The sequence below is a fragment of the Chelmon rostratus genome, chromosome 7, assembly GCF_017976325.1.
Source record: "Chelmon rostratus isolate fCheRos1 chromosome 7, fCheRos1.pri, whole genome shotgun sequence".
In the NCBI taxonomy this organism is placed as follows: Eukaryota; Metazoa; Chordata; class Actinopteri; order Chaetodontiformes; family Chaetodontidae; genus Chelmon; species Chelmon rostratus.
The window spans coordinates 6,221,966-6,239,534 of NC_055664.1; the positions used below are offsets into that span (position 1 = coordinate 6,221,966).

General features: G+C 43.5%; 1 protein-coding gene across 1 annotated transcript; it reads right to left on the minus strand.

Annotated features, from left to right (window-relative positions):
• Nucleotides 1-39: 39 nt before the first annotated feature.
• Nucleotides 40-3,878, minus strand: mrps22 (mitochondrial ribosomal protein S22). The gene is made up of 8 exons (XM_041941231.1): nucleotides 3,751-3,878; nucleotides 3,053-3,210; nucleotides 2,793-2,957; nucleotides 2,278-2,421; nucleotides 1,828-1,911; nucleotides 1,421-1,566; nucleotides 1,052-1,160; nucleotides 40-451 (listed from the first exon to the last, which is right to left on the minus strand). Exons 1-8 carry the CDS (start codon nucleotides 3,875-3,877, stop codon nucleotides 359-361), a joined length of 1,026 nt encoding a protein of 341 aa, XP_041797165.1. The 5' UTR covers nucleotide 3,878; the 3' UTR covers nucleotides 40-358.
• Nucleotides 3,879-17,569: the final 13,691 nt, after the last annotated feature.

Here is a 17,569-nt window from a genome sequence, read left to right on the forward strand (position 1 = left end):
CAGTCATTCTACTCCAACAACACGTCACAAGTACAAAGATCTTTATTTTGTTTTGTACATTACATGACTTCCATCAGGTTTGACTCAAATAAAATACACATAGACAATAAGAGCATTTTACTAGAATTTCTCCCCATGGATAAATAACAAACCTTGTACATCTTACAAGCCGTTTTAAGGTTAACTCTTCAAGTCCATGGCCGTGAAATGTACACTATGTCTTCCCTTTCAGTTGAGGAGAACATATTACTCTTCAACCGAAAAGAAAGAACAGAAAGCTGTTGTTCTATTTTCAGTCTGTTCCTCTGGTTTCCTCATTGTGGATGAATTTGAATACTTCTATCTAGGAGTGATACAGTCAGACAGCAGAGCTCTTAGCAGCCATCTGCTCATACGCCTGCAGGGCCAGCTCGATGTAGCCCGCCCTCTGGGACTCCTTCTGGGCATAGATCTGCAGGGACAAAGGTCAGAGGTCAGCATAATAGAGGAGAGAAAGGTCACCCCAATTACTTAGAGGTCGGGGCTATGTGGGGAAAAAAAGATGTTCTAGAGGTACAATGGCAGCATTAATTTTTTTGGTGGCAGACTAATAAAATACAGCTAAGTATGTGCTCCACAATCAAGCGTGACTAAATGAGAGGCCTTGCATGATAATGACTGCAACAGACAGACACACACCCGTGTCTCCTGCCGCTAACTTTTCACATTAAATGGCTGTCATTCTCAATGTCCCTCCCCACTGCTTCAAGGCTGAGGGGACGCGAGGGCTAATAAGACCTGATGTGTCCCGGACTTGGCCCCACAGTTCCCACGCTGGAGACATACCCAAACCTCTCACACGGGAAACCTTAGATGAGTTACCCTTGACTTGACCTCTCAAGAGCTACACTGACTCCTGATTTACTCAAATACCTGAGGGACACAATTTATATGACCTGGACAATATCTGGATCAAATGGCAATACATAACATACACAGAGCAAAGTGAATAGAAGTGTAAAATAGAGGCAAGAGTCAGCAGATATTTCCTGTCAAGGTTGAGTGTTCTGACCTTCAGCAGGTCGGTGCCAGTGGCCTGCTGGCCGGCAGCTTCCTGGGCTGACTCACTGTGTGGGTGGACCATGTGGAACAGAGACACTAGGCTCACAGCATCATGGAACCTGGAAACACACACACACACACACACACACACACACACACACACACACACACACACACACACACACACACACACACACACACACACACACACACACAGAGGGTTTGGGTCACAGCTCTTTGCTGGCAGGTATAGTGGCCGGTGTGACCTAATTTAAAATCGGGCTAAAGTACCAACAAAGATAGATATTCATAGATTAAATAAAGTAGTGTCTCATTTCTTGATTAACCACACATACATTCACCACACACACAAACTCACAGCTCTTTCTTCAGCATGTCCACTATGAGCCCATCCACCCTGCGAGCGTTGAGCAGGTACCAGGCCATGCCTCCAAAATGTCTGGTGGAGCGCAGCAGCTCATATTTTTCTTGCTTGTCCAGGTCCTCATAGGTGGCTGCATGTACCTAAACACAAGGCGCACACCGTGGATATGATCCTAATGTCACTGGATGCTGTAGATACTCAGCACAACGCTCTTCACATTAAATTCAGAAACTTCCAATCAACACTCTCGTTCCCATTTTTCACTCCACATCAAGTAACCGAAGGAAAATACAGAAACTGACTGTGGAAATTTCATGGTTTAACAGGATATATACAGTCTGCAGAGTTCAGCGCAGTTGGTGAGCAGGTCAAAATAACAGCAAAAATCAATGCCATCTTACTCTGATGTATTCTGAAGAGTCTGGTTCAAACTGGACCAGACACAGGTCCAACACATCCTCATGACGGTCCTGGGAAAACACCATCTAACAGAGAGACACGTATAAATGAGAAAAGCCTCTACACGCTCACTGGACACCCCCCACAGGTGTTTTCACTTAATTTGACTGATTAGACTTTTCTGCACTTTCTAAAACTACTTGGCAGGTACTTGGTTGAACCGTCTTTTTATCACCATTTATCACAAGCCAACTCCAACCAATCTGAGCAATGAAGAGCGAAGAGTGAGTCTTGCTGCATGATCTTGCGAATCCAGCTGCCTCCAAGGTCATATTTTACCTCCAAATATAGGCATCGGTATCAACTCCACAAATCATCTGGGCTCTAGGTCTTCTCTCAGATCTGCTCAGTATAAATGAAGGAGGAGATAGCAGGGATGAGACTTTTCCCACCTTGAGGTTCTCCTCCTTGAAGATGAGAGGTGGTGAGATTTTGCGTCCATCCTTGGGGAAGTAGACCTGAATTAACCGGTCTCTCTCGTCCCAGGTAGCCTTCCTAAGGGTCCCGTTGGGCTCCCGTATCACAATGAACCTCTCCTAGAGGAAAAACAGGCAAATACAGGGTAAATAAGGACATATATGAGCACAGTCACAAGTCTCAAGTCCACTAACTTGATTTTCCAATTATTTTGTAATAAAATCCTAAAATTACTCTCCAACTGACTGTTTTTACTTGACTCAGAACAAGTAAACAATGCAAGATATATAAGGGGCTACAAAGCTTTATAACAACATTAAGTGTTGAGCGTGAACTGTCATTATTCGGCAAACATCTTTTAGTCTTGTAATCTTTGGCTTATGTTAATGCTATTAAAGCTACACCTATTCATTAATTGTACTGAGGCATGTGACAAGAAATATCCCATTCAAGCCTCAGTTACGCACAAAACAAAACACCATGCGCCTACCCTGTGTGGGGTGCTGTAGGTGATGTCTGTGAAGACGTATTTGGCGGTGTCCATGCCATCCAGGATCTTGTCCTCAGCCAGAACATCGCTGATGGGCTTCCTCTCCGGCAGGACGGGGGGCATCTGAAGCAGCTTCTTAGCCTGCTGCTTGGCTAACTCTGTCGCCTGGCAACACACACATGAGATTCGATAAGAAACAGGTGTTGTGTGTGTGTGTGTGTGTGTGTTTGAGATGTTATTATGGTCTGTTCAAAGGGTACCTCCTCCAGTTGTTCATCAGTCATGAGTGTATATGTGGGCGGCTTCAGCTCCTGTTTAAGGGGTCGGAACACCTTCTGCAGGTCCAGGCCTGTTATCCTGCTGAGGATGTCCTGAACAGCTGGATCTGTGAACTGGGGCTGTGCTTTGTCCGAGAGAGCTGGATAACAAGTTACACTAGTTAATCACAAAGTACAGGTCCATAAACAAAAGCACTCAAAGCTACCTACCTAACGTTAGTTACCTACAGTGTATGGTCATACTATAATTATAACAAGTTAGCTTTACAAAAGATCTAATACATCTTTGTTTCTTTCCTATTTTCCAGTAAAAGTGCGCAGGCCAGACTCGTGGTTTATAATTGCACCTTTTAATACTGATACAGCGTTTGCCTTCAATGCGACATGCAATCTATACTTGCACCTTTCAAAGATGGAGACACTTCATTAGCTACCCTAACTACTGTTGCCGGAATGCCGAATTTATACAACTAAACCATTTTTTTTAAAAATGTATAAAACATTCTTCTATATGATCTATACATTTGTCAGTAGGTAAGGCAATCTTAAACTGGACGATTTGTTCACAGAGTTTGACACCAGCACGGGAAGTGTCGAGGCTAGCGAAACATGGTACAAGGTCAGCTTTGTAGTTAAGAAGTTAAGACAATAACAACGAAATGCCTCGCATAAAAACATACCGTCATTTTGTGCTCCACTACAAAGCGTCCTGACGCTACATCTGACCAACATTTGCTGGCTCTTTTGAACATTTTTCACCCGAGAGTAGCTCCGAAATAAGCACCGTGCTGTACCGAGCGCCGCCATGTTTGTTATTACCTCAGCGAGGCGACCTGACCTTTGAACTTACAGCCGAGCGGTCATGGGATATGTAGTGTGTTTTCGTGTGCACGCACAGCCAATACATTTCATTTACTTATTTTCCTTTGCCACGGCCTGTCACGGGACATTTTACCAACACAGTCACATACAAAACAAGCAGAGCAAAAAGCAAAAGATGTTGGGTTTTCAGTGCTGCTTTGCTGTCTTAACTGCAGCCTTTTTTAAGACAAGGCACTTTAAAAACATAAGAACATTTTTTTCTTATGTAATGAAATAAAAGAAATTATACAACGACACTTAACACAGAAGAAGAACAGATGGTAACTGCAAAATAACATAAAACAACAGAAATGTATTATGAAATGTAATTGTATGTATTATGACATTTGATCTTTCAAAACTACTTTATTTGTTTAAGTGTGATCCTGGACGGGTTCCTGTACTGTTTGATATTTGCAACTCACTTAAACTGAGATAATAGTTTGGTATAACAATTTAAAATTGCAAAAGCTGAAACGTGGTTTTGATCACCAGGTGGCACTATACTACCAAATATCCTGACAGCCTGCAATGTCTGCAAAGGAGGCTCACCAGAGAGGCTATTGACTCTTGCTCTGGGTGAGGACAGTTTGAGATAATGTTCATTTCTACATATTGTGTGTTCATATCGGGGTCTGACAGCCTCTTTTGTCTATCTCCTCCCTGGCTCAGCTCTGCGTAGCCTACACACATTACTTGTCATTACATCGTGTTCTAGAATCGGCTGATAACTTTAAAAACTGTCTGGACGATAAAAGAACTGTGCTGCGAAGTCAAACACTCCAGAAACACTCAACATGCACTCAGAAATGTACCCTCTCGACCTAAACAGCTCTAGCTGCCCTCTTATTTATTCTAAACTCTGATCTGATTTATTTGCGTAAAATAATGTTGTACAATTATCCATCATCATAGCAATCTGTAGATCATTTATGTTGTGTAGCTTCTAATATATTTTAATGATGGGTGAATTTTGCATTTTAACAACAGAGTCATTCAGAAAAACATATTTTATTTGGTTAAAATAATCAATAGATTTTTCTACTGATTTATAAAATAAAGACATGCTTTTAAATAATGAGGACATAAGAAGGATGCAAACATGCATGTTTGCACACATGCACACACACACACACTGTTTGGTCTGGTCTGACCTGACAGCATTGCAGGTAAAGCAAAATAAAATGTCCCTGCTTTGCTGTAGTGCTTCATGTAGTCCAGCAAGTCCCTTGAACAGTAGAGATGCTGCCAACTGCTTTGCAGCTTTGTGGTCATTATGTGCTCTCAAAGCTTCAGTAGTGAGTCAGTCATTGACTCATAAAACTGAAATATGCTTTATAGTCACATCCAGCCTTGACTAAAAACCAAGCGATGTTCATCAGCAGATGAAGCAAAGCTGAGGATTTGATTTTGTTGCTGAAGCAGATTTTTCTCATTAATACAGAGAGGTTCATATACCGAGCATCAAAGTGGAAGAAAAGTACGTTTCAAACCTTGTTTGTCTTAACGTTAGCATTAAAGTCGTAACACTAAATGACAGCAGCGGCTCCACATCTCCCTCTCAGCTAACTGCTGGAGATGCAAACAGTGGTTGAAACTTTTTTCTGGCTTTAAGCATTAAAAGACATCTGTCAACCAGAGTTGGTGGAATTTCGGCACAGCGTGATTTTAGAAGAGCAATTTTAGTTTAGATTTACCCCCCAAAAATGATTTTTTATTTGTCTTAGAAATCAAATCATTACCTATCAGTATGTTTTTAATTCAACTAAGGGGAAATTATGGTGAAACTGTTTTGTGAAGTACTATTATTATTATTTATATATATAGATGTAGACATTCACAGGAGGGTCAACACGACTAAAATTTACTCTTCCAGTGACATTTAAATAAGTGGTCAAATAGTCAAATTAGTGGGATCATCTGTTACATATGGTCACAGTGGAGGGAACAAAAAAATCTACTTCAGTCAAAGCAAACATGATTTTACTTTGGTCTTGCATGTTCTAAAATGTAATCTAGCAATATTACATATTTTATTATTGAATATCATTAATTATTATACAATATGATATACAGTATAATATACTTTAGTCCAGAAGTCCCATGAAAGCCAACACCAACAGACTGTCTGACTTCCAGAGACAGTCTGTAGCTCTGTGCCCCAAACCCATTTAAAAAGGGGTCTGAAAAAATATACACTTTACGTTTTACCTTTTTAAAAAACTCAGTCATTTTCTACAACAGCTGCTTTATTTCTCAAAGAGGACTGACTTCTGTATTTATCAGGGACTATTTTCAGTCATGATTTGGTGTGCTGGCATTTACAACAGCAGGACAGTGTGTGTGTTCATAGTGATGAGACACAGGTCAGCAAAGGCAGCGCTGTGACTTGCTGATTTTTTTTTTTTTTTTTTTTTTTGCTCCCCGGCACAGAACAGTAAAATATGTTGGGCTTTGATACACAGAGAACTTGTATGTAGGATTGACTCATTGTTGGTTTTTGTCTTTTCAATGGGATTTATTGACAGTATGACTGAAAATATATGTCACCAGACTTCAAAAGGGGAAAAAAAGCATGCATGAAGACAAGCATGTAGAGGAGTATTCCCAAGCAGCTGACCTTCACTAATGTTGTGAAGATGAGAAACTTTAGAATAAAGCCTTTTTCTCGTTTTAGGTCATCACAGAGGGATTATGAGCTCACATGACGCCATCTCTCTCTGTTCCTGTCTGGTCTCGCTCTCTCTCCCTCAGCACACATGCACACAGTACAGTAACGGTCACGAGCCCCCAACATGCGACCGCCATCCGCAAACCCAAAAAGCAGCCGTCACCACACAAGCCTAGAGATCATTAATAAAACCTCACGCACAAACCCTTCCTCCAGGATCCTGTTTCCCCTCTCCACCAACCTCCCCTCTCCTCCTCCTCCTCCTCCTCCCCCACTAAACTGCAGTAGGATTTAGATATTAAGCGGACAGATGGAGGTGTGGCTCTGTTGGTAATGAGGTGAGCAGTGGCAGCGAGTCCGGAGGCCCAGACACCGGCGAAACGACGTGTGGATTGAGCTGTAAGAGGCCCCTGCACAACCAGATGTACACAGCTGTCACACTGCTGACAGAAAGTAATCCTGCGACCCCAACCCACTGCCAGAGAGAGAGAGGGCCGGGATTGGTATCTCTCCTGCAGAGGTTTGAATGACTGCAAGTAGATTTTGTTTCTAGATTAAAGGAGAAAAGATGAATCCATCTATCCGTCTATCCGTCTACCTATCTATCTATGAAAGGTTTTGCAGGAGGGGGAACATAAACCTTCAGTGTGACTCTAAGTGATCCTAAAGTGGCACTTAGCTTCAGCTCTCAGGTATGAAATGAGAAATGCTCGCTGCTGAATTGGAATTTCCGTTCACCTCCTGAACCGAGATTGAATTGACCCTGAAATAGAAGGCATGGAGTGGATCCACATGGACGTGGCCGCTTTTGCACACACACACACACACGCACACACACACTGCAAAAAAATGCTGCTCACTTCACACTGACACCGGTACCGGCTCACAAAGTCAGACAAAAACAGTAAGAAAAAAAAGACAATCATGGTTATATTATTTGACTCCTAATTTATGGGAGTTTGCATTAGAAAATTTGCACTTACTTGCTTAAAAAACATCCCGAGACTTTTAAAGACTGAAGAACCGTCTGGAAACGGGAGAGTAACTGAAAACATTTCAGATGGAAACTTTTTACTCCACTATATTTATCTGACAGCGACATTTTCATCATCGTTTTCAAACATTTCATACTGTCATCTTATAGAACATGATGCACTGTTACAGATGAAAATGTCCATCATTTTATGAAGTCATTAAAATGCAATTTACATGTTAAAGCATCAATGATTATCACGATGTAATAAAATAATACACAATAAGATAAACCTCTCAAAAGGATAACTGTGCATATGAGTATTTTCACTGTTTTGCAGCCAATACTCTAGTACTTTTACTTAAGTAGAATTTTGAATGCAGGAATTTTACTTGTAATAAATTTTCAAATATGTTTTTTAAAGTATCGCTACTGTTACTTGAGTGAAGAATAATAGTACTTCCACCATTGCTGCTATGACAGACCAGACAGTCCAATGGCTTGACTGTAAGAGTGAGTGTCAGCGTGACTGGGAGCAGCAGGAAGCTGAGAGGTGAAACCTGAGTGTAGAAGAGGGACTGGATGTGGGTGGGGGGAGATCATGGAAAGTGGATGCAGGGGGTGCAAAGGGTGGTGGGCCGGTAGGTGGGCGAGTGGCGGTGGTGGCGGGGCACTCTGGGAATGACTCGCCGCATATGTTTATTAAGCTTTCTGCACAGTGGACGGAGAACGGGTTCACAGCAGGGTGAAGCGGAAAGGTGTGTGTGTGTGTGTGTGTGTGTGTGTGTGCGCGCAGAGAGCGAGAGAGAAAATGTGAAGAGGATGTCTATCCTCAAACAACTGAAGCGTGAAATATGTGGGACTCTGAAAGGAGATGATGGAACAAATAGCTTCATCCGAAACTTCATTGTCATCGTGGATGTGGCACATTGTTTCCAGTTCTGACATATGGGATTTATGACACAATGGCCGACATGTGCGTCTCTGTCGAGTGGTTTGCAAAGAGGGCACAGTCAGTAGTTCATTAGAACACTGAAACTGCTCTCAGCTTATAATATTAGTACTACGTACGAGTCTTATTTTTGCTCCTATTTTGCTGACATTTGCTTTATTTCTTCTTTCATTGTTTGGGGTCCCTCAGTCCTCACTGCTGTATGTGTGATAAAAGCCACTAATTTGATTCTTTAAAATATGTTTTGTATTTCCTTCTGACCTTATTGAAAATCAAAGTGTACACAGGTATTGAAGCCTTAACCCTTCCCTTGGCCTATAAACTGGGTCTACATATTTGATTATGGTGACAGAATAGAGAAATGACCATAAAGTGTTGCTATTACACCAAAAAAGGAAATAGTTCATGTTTAATATGTTATATGGACTATGCATGAACAGACATATAGAGACAAAAAAAATGTACATTATCCATTATCCTACACTGACGTGACCCTCTGTATGTTTGGGGTCAGTTAGACCCCAGAGAGGTCAAACTGCTGTAAAACTCCAAAAACAGAAATCTAAAAAAGCTGCTAACAAGTTTGTTAAAAGACCTTGTAAAAAGTACAGAAATTGAATAAATCCACTCTAATTGATCACGTTTTACAGCTGCAGTCTCTGACAGCAACATGTCATGTCATCAGTTGAAAATCATATTGATGAGCAATTAGTAAGTCATGAAGCACGAAGCTGACGAGACGATGTTAAGAGTGAAACCTGTGACTTTAGCCATATGTGTTTTATCTTCAGTTTAGGTAGTTTGATCGTTGCACATTCTTTCTATTTTGACTGTAGGCTGACGATATTGTGGCTTGGCAGTGAGCACTCAAGGCCAGTCTTCTTCTCCTTCTCCTCTTCCTCCTCCTGTTCTTTGAAGAGGAATGAGGATGGGAGAGAGGGCAGATTGAAGGCCAGGGGAGACACACTGATAGAAGCAGTGAGGGGGAGACAGAAGGGAGGAGAGAGGGAGGGGGGCAGAGGGCATAGTGACATTACCTCCTCTGACCTCCCTCTGAAGCTGATTTAATCATTCATTGACTGAGAGATTCAGACACAAGAAGAAAGTGTGTGTGTTTGTTCATTAATTAACTCAGACTACGGCTTTTTTCACCCAAACTAACACATATGCTGCATTTTACTCTTCTTCCTCTTCTTCTTCTCTTATTCTCTCCCTGTTTCAGGACTAAAGCTTACTCATCTTGATACACATAAAGTAAAATACATGAAATAGTTTCATGATGCTGCAGTGTCAAGCAATAATGAGTGCTGGAATAAAGTAGCACTGGCATTTTCACAGTATTTGAAAGTGACAGTAGAGATGGAACCAGGAAATGAGAGGAGAGAGAGAGATGGGCATGACAGGCAATGAAGGGCCCCCTGCTGGAACCGAAGCGGGGACATTGCGGTCATATGGTATGTGTCTTAACCGCCATGCCACCAGGACATCTCAAGTGGAATAATTTTAACCAGCTGACTAAATGTTTCTCTTGTTTTGGAAGGAAAAAATATGATAGGGCTTCTGACTTTGACATTCACTGCCGTTTGAGACGCAGAAATGGAGAATAAAAGTCAGAGAGAGTGCGGACATTGAGTATTTGTGTGTGAGAAAGAGTGTGTGTGCGTGTGTTTCAGAGAGGGGCTGTGAAGAGGGTCAAAGTCAGGGATGCAGGAGGTATGAGCGCTGATGGCAGCAGAGTTCACTCTGTTCAATGACCTTCTCTGACCTCCATCCATCTGTTTATATTCAGTGATTCCATGCCTCCCAGAAAACACACACACACACACACACACACATACACACACACACACACACACACACACACACACACACACGCATATTATTACATTTGATGAAGCAGGTGACATTTGGCCTATAATTCTGGTTATTAAGCTCAACTAACTTCATACTCGTATATTGCCACATTTCTTTCATTTGTTAAAAACAGAATTAAGCTTTATGTGTGCCGTTGACTCCAACTAGATTTTTATGGTGTCGGTTGAATATATTTATTACATATTTTTGCCCATATTTTTCCACAATAAAGTGAAACAGAACAGATATATCAGTTCACAGAGAGAGGAAACATAAAGGGGAAAAACACATGTACAGAGGTTATTCATCATTCTGTTATGCATACGCTCCATTTCTTCATCAGAAAGTACAGAGTTGGTTCGGTAACTTGGTTTCCAGGTAGTGCATAAAGCGCGTCTGTAGCTGGCCTTTAGTTGCATGCATCAGCTTTTATAAGAAACACAAAATAAACTTATCAGGAAGAGAGATTTCAGCTTTGATCAAGCGTACCGCAGCTGTGCATGTACGCAGGTCTGCGCAATTATTACTTTCGGTTTCACCTCCAAAGAAAGTGGCCCAACGGCTGGTTTAAAACCTGTCCGATTGCATGTGGTTGTTGCCTTGTGTTGTCATGCTGTCACACTCCCAGATCTCAGTAATCACTTCTCTGAGTATGTTGTGATAGTCAGCAGTAATTATCTTTTCAGTTAGTGCTGGTAGGAGGGGCTTAATACATGTGTGCATTGTTACACACATAAAAACATGCATATGCGCGCACTAACCTGACTTCAGTCTCACCTTCATCCCCCGAAACCCCCCGCCAGCTCGAGCTGAAAGGCAAACCGACAGCGACACACACACACACACCTCCATAGGACCTCAGCACTGCATTTGTTTCCAACTAAACCCCCGGCCGGCCGGGTTTACGGGGTTTACATGCAATGCGAGAAGCAGCAAATGCTCCTGCACCCCCCCACCCCCCCTCACTTGTACTTTGTTATTTTTATAATTCAAGATCGGGGTGGGTAAGAGATGGGGTGACAGGGGGAGCGTGGCACTGATAAGGTAGCTAATACCCAGCTTTTTAAAAGGTCAAAGGTCACCTCTGCTTGACTGGGTGGTGGTTGGGGTGTTTTCTGCGTATGGGAGGGGGGCTGGGATTTTGGGGAATCAGTGAATGGATGTCAGAGGAAGTGGGGGTTGTCTTTTATCGTTTGATATTTAGCAAGAAACGAGCATAAAGCTGCAGAAGGAGAAGGAGAGTGGTTTTCCTTGGCGATGGTGAGCAGAGTCAGTGTCCCACAGGAACAGGAAATCCAGTGGGATCAGTCTTCTGATCTGCCCCGGCACTCAGACAACACACACACACACTCACACTCCCACACTTGCTACCATTAAATCAGGCTGTTGATTGAGCCGGCCTCTAAATTTAGCCGCAGACCCCCGGCTTCCAACCAGCAGCCCTTCGCGTCCCAGGTCCGGTTGGGAAGAGGCGGAAGAAAAGGCGATTAATAACTGTCATGTCTGTCACGGCAGAGTGGCGCACGAGAGGGGAGGGTCCGAGGCGCTGACGCTGTGGGGGGAAATGGAGTTACACGCGAGATGCTAACAGCTGCTGTTGTTGTTGCCTGGGGAGGAGAATGAGTGTCTGCGTGTTTCTGCGTTTGTCGCAGTACAGCCATGCACAAAACCCTCACTCAAACAGGTTTCTGTTTATGCAACATACAGAAGATATGACAGACGATTTAGATTACTGTAGTTGCTCAGATTAGACTTCAGTGAGTCAACTGATCATTGTAGCAACAGGGTGAAGCTCATTGATAGATAAGATTAGAACCATCATGAATTTGGAGAGTTTAGAAATATTTGGATACAAACTCACAAGATAAATCCTTGCTTTCGTGATGACACATTTGCACTTGATCAGTAATCAGAGTATTCTCTTTGTATTTATGTATTTATTACTCTCATGTCCTTTTACCTGCCTCTTTTTATCTCACTGCTCTATTCCAACTTTAACTTTTAAGCTTGACACACCAAACGACCATGTTTAAAAACAGCTCCACAGTGACAGCAAGCAGCGCTCACTAGGTCATATAGAGGACGGACCACTAGAGGGCGATAGGTCAGAGCACTGCTGTGATAACAGCACCAACATCAGATTCCCTCCAATACTCAAAACCTGTACAGGCCACAGACATATTATGGAATGTAAGTGTGTGTGTATTATTCCTCCAAAGTCAGTTAAAGGTATATAACTTCATAGACCCATGAGCTGCAAAGGTTTATCCAATTAAGTCCTTCTACCACTTGATCACCAGTTGTGATCCAGTATGTCCTACTGTCATAGTGCCTGTGACCAGTTCAAGCAAAGACTGATCTGATTGATTTATCTGGATAATTTTCAGGAAACAAAACAAAGATCTTACAGGTGAATAAATGTTACTGTCACAGCTTTAGAAAGAAATGCAACATTTGCAATAATCATCGTGAGGAAGGCTGTGACTGGACACTGCCAGGAGCAGCGTGTTTGAAGGTTTTCTACATGAAAGTACTAAATGTTTAAGATGTTCCATGGCTGAGTCTTGATGTTAAAGTGTAATGTCACAGGATATTTCACACTCTTTCACTCTGACCTCTGAAGCACACATTGTGCACTCTTTCTCTCTCTCACACACACACTTGCACACACGCACCCAGACACACTACACCCTTATAGTATATTGCCCGTCAGTGCCGCGTAGAAGGGTTTAATCTTAATTAGCAGCCAACATTAGAGATGTTTAGACGTGTCTGTCGGCACCAATCACTTAGAGCCGAGCTGGTTTCGGACAAATCAGCTGTGGTTGACCTTGCTCCTTTGATGATTACCCAGTTAGCACCTGTTCTGTCTGCCACAGGTAAACTCTTGCCTTGACTGTATCTGATGAGCGTGGAGAAAATGTTGCAGAGTCACAGAATGGTACTGCAGGAGTGTAAACTTTGAAATGTGCATATCAGAACAAGGCTAAAACATTTGGCAAGCTGAGCCGCGGTGCACAGTGTGCATGCACTGAAGCATGCACGTGGGTGTGTGTGTCCATCTGTGTGAGTGACCTCAGTCCGTCCACCATACTTATCTCCGGCCCTGCAGACTGCGTATCCCCTCGTGAGTGGGAGGCTCCAGGCGTTTGATGTGGCTGACGGTCGCCTCCTCTTTCCCTCTGGCCTCAGATCAGTGGCCCGGGCCCGCGTGGGCAGGCCCGGTTGAGATGACCGCAGCGGTGACGGTCAGCTGCCAAACCCACTGGTTAGGTCCTCCTCGGTCACATGACCCTGGTCACGTGACCCGGTGGGGGCAGCCAATAGTGTTGCTGCCCTTGCCTTTTCATGCAGTGGGAAAACATTCCAACAGCTGGCCTCGGACGGTTCCAGAAACATCTGCAACGTCCGCCGCTGGTGAGAATCTCCCCCCCTGCAGCTTCAGAACATAACCTTATGATAATAGAGTCGGTGGATTAGGAATTATATTGAAATGGTGTTATTTTTTTCTTCGGTACCCCTTGCTCTTGTGTCCCATGGTGCATTTTGCGAGGCTGTGGGAGAGCATCAAGTTTTTCAGAGCCCCTCATCATATCAGCCTGACACAGAGTGGACCTATCTGTAGAGGTGGTGGGGTTATTCCTTATCACAAAGCAGATCTGAGTGTGTGTGCGCATGTGTGTGTGTCGGAGAGCACTCCATAGCCTTTGACATATTGTTAATTTGAAGAATGTTTGAAGTATGATGCAACATCAGCTGCTCTCACTTAGCTTTGAGCCGCTTTCCTCTGAAAAGTCCCCTCCGGTCTCAAATTACCACCGAGACAGCACTAGTACCACACTGAGCGTGTGTGTGTGTGTGTGTGTGTGTGTGTGAATTGTTGAAAGAACAATACTTTAAATGCCTTGTTAATGGGGTTAATACTGTAACGTGCATTCCATATGAGATTAATTTGACTTTTTTTTAAGTCGTTTCCTCAAACTGACAAAAATTTTGGGGCATTCCAAATTTCTAAATCCATAATGTGGAATAGATAAGATCCATATCTGTTTTGGAAATTTGTGCTTGGCCCGTGCACAGCTGAAGCACAGTCTCCAGTTAGGGACTGTTATGAATAATATTCAGCTGAGTTTTGTGCATAGCTTCTTTGTTGTGATGTGGATGTTAGCGAAAGTGGGTTGAGTAAAACAGTGTTTTCCAAATTTTTCCAAAATCTGCCGGTGGAAGTGTGCGGTAGAGATAATTTTGTTTCCATTGGGTTCCATTTGTTTCTGTTCCTTGTAACCTGGAGGATGGTGTTTGACCAAACCTCGTCTTCCTCTTGTCATGATGTAATTTTAAAGGTTTCTGTTATCTCTGACTGCAACCAGTGCCCCTTGTTAAGATGAAGTCATGATAGCCAGGCACAGAAATGTGTTTGTGCTCGCTCAAAACTTGACATTATTTGACCCACGGTAGACATTTCTTCCTCATTCACTCTCTCTTCCCTCTACATGCTGCACACATGAGCTCATTTGTTCATTTACCTTTTGGATTGGCCTCTCCACATCCTTATCTTCCCAACAGTTCCTGCTGGTGCGCTGCCAGGGCTTTTACACAGGTCCCATGGATTGGTACTTTAGGATCAGTGGGAATTTCAACTACTGTTGATGCTGGAGTTTGACAAACAAGAGAGGACAGGACTTGCAGCGGCTCGCTAACCTGGCAACAGCTGTGAATAACACTCACCTGGATACTGATTTTTAAAAGGTGATTTTGCATCAAACTAACTCCATACATGTCCATGTTAACTGACGGCATCTGTTAAAATAGCAAGACGAACTTGATGTGTCAGTTAATAAGAATAAGAAAAAGAAAAATGAGAATAATAGTGTATAGTAGTAGTAGTAGTAGTAATAATAATAATAATAATAATAATAATAATAATAATAATTCGTCCTAATACTGAGCATTAGTGAGTGAGAACAGTTACACAAAGATAATGTACATTTTTGCAGCTCTGTACGTGCCCATAATATCAGGCAGCATCAGATAATTAATGTAAAAAATAACTTGCATGAATAGCTGTGGGTTATAAAGATGAATAATTTAAGTTTGTTTTTTTATAAAGATTTGATGACAAAATGTAGTAACCGTATTATTTTTCCAGTCACATCTTGTCTCCATGGCACCCAGAATTAGCTGATATGCTGCTTGACTTTTACATGTGATGGCGGATGCATCACCACGCATCTGTCTGCTGCATCAAGCAATGTACAACACACCAGTACAGCTATAATTTACACCGGCGTCGTCTTTGACCTCTCACCTACATGAAGTAACCTCAGGGTCTGCCCTTGTCTTTCAACTGTGAGCGCAGGCGCGGGCCCTCGAGCTGCTAGCCTCTAGGTCAGCGTGGATAAAAGCTGTCCATTATAGGAAAAGGAAGCAGCACATGTTGAGTTTGTTTTACATGGGGCTTAATGGATTCCCGCTTATGCATGCATGTGTGAACGTCCGCTTCCCCTCACCGCTGGCCCGGCAGCGCAGACACACGTGACCACGCACACGCATCACGCCTGGGGACAGGATGGGCACCCACACATGCGCCCACGTCGTCGGGGCTCGGGAGGCACGACGCAGGGGCAGACGGTTGCCAAGGCGGGTAAGGCGGGCACAATGGAAGGATGTGGCGTATTGTTTTAGCCCGAGGGGCAGCGGGGCGAGGGCTGCCAGAGGCGAATGTCACGGCTTGACACATGTGATGAGGCCGATGACTGATGGTAGTAAGAGCCGAACCAGCGCACGTGGAAATAGACCCAAACCGTGAACTTGAACTTTTCACTGCGGTCGATATAATGGAGGTAATCTGTGACATAACAAGGTCAGGAAGGGAAGGAGAAAAGGCTGTGAAAATGACTAATATTGAGCAGGTGCTGCCAAAATATGTTTAACCAAGGTGCTTTTTTTGCCAGCTTTGCAGCCACACAGTTTGTAAGCCAGAGCGTTAAAACAAATTTAGCACATCAACTGCCTTTAGCAGCCATGTACAGTTTGATCGGGCGACATCAATGGGAATGTAAATTGGAGTGGGTTAGAATGAGGAATGTGCCACAGCCAATCAGGCGCCTCAATCTCAGGCTGACAGCCAATCAGGTCATGGCACTTCAGGTCCCCGAGAGACCACTGAACTCCACGCAGACATTTCTGAGGAGATCATGAACTTTTCGCTCCAGGAGATCTCTGCTTCCTTTCTCCATCCATAAATTGCATTTTTTTCTGTCTTAGAGAAGAATGACTCTCTGGTATTTGTATTTTGCCTCATGCCAAAAAAATGTTTCCTCTCTCACCACTCCTGATCTCTCTCTCTTTAATTCTGTCTCTCTGTCCGTCTCCTCAAGCCCCCCCCCCCAACCTCCCCCACCTCCCCGTCTCACTCGAGTGATGGGAAAAGAGCCCGAGCAGGAATTTTTGTGTCTGTGAGTGCTGTTTGGTTAGACAGAGTCATATAACACGGCTATGGCGCGTTCACATGTGCCTGAGCGTTGGGGCAGCAACAGCTATTTACATTAAAGAGCCCAGAGCGGGCAGCACTGGGGCTCCCAGCCCTCCATGGTTACATTAAGTGAAATAGAATCAGTCTAACCCTCAACACTCTCTGTCTCTGTCTTCTATTCTGTCTCAGCACTTTGTCTCTTTCTCTCGCACTCTTTCCACGATCAGACTTCATCAAGCTCTCCGAGGTATCCTGGTCACTTTAGCGCTGCTCTTTTCTTGGCGGATGCTAGCAATGTCATCGCCCTCAACGCCCGGGCAGAGCAGCAGCATTGGGCCGCTGTGCAAACTTTTGGGTCCATGTGGAGCCAGCTTTCAAAACAATGGAAGTGTTTTAGACACCATCACATCTGTCACTGGTAAGATCGGCGGCCATTCTCTGGCACATTGCCACCTTCCCCTGTAGTTTGCGCCCCGTACTGCAACATCTGGCACCTCAGCTCTACCTTTACTTCCTCACCTCCGCTATCTGGCCGTGTTGGTGGAAAACAAATCAGTGGGCACATAACTCCTGTGTTCACTTTCCAACTCACGTGCACTGATGTAGGCGATCCTGTTTTCACACACACTTTAAAGAACTAGTTCATTTAGAGAGAAGCTGTTCACTTTCTAGCTGAGAGTGAGATCAGAAGACTGATGTGACGCTGTGAATTC

Excerpts from the sequence above, each read along its gene's own strand:
- mrps22 (XM_041941231.1), bottom strand. The coding sequence starts at position 3,877 with ATGGCGGCGCTCGGTACAGCACGGTGCTTATTTCGGAGCTACTCTCGG. Across the intron at positions 2,958-3,052 it reads CTGATGAACAACTGGAGGAG|GCGACAGAGTTAGCCAAGCA; the intron begins GTACCCTTTGAA and ends GTGTGTTGCCAG. Across the intron at positions 1,912-2,277 it reads TCAAGGAGGAGAACCTCAAG|ATGGTGTTTTCCCAGGACCG; the intron begins GTGGGAAAAGTC and ends TCTCTCTGTTAG.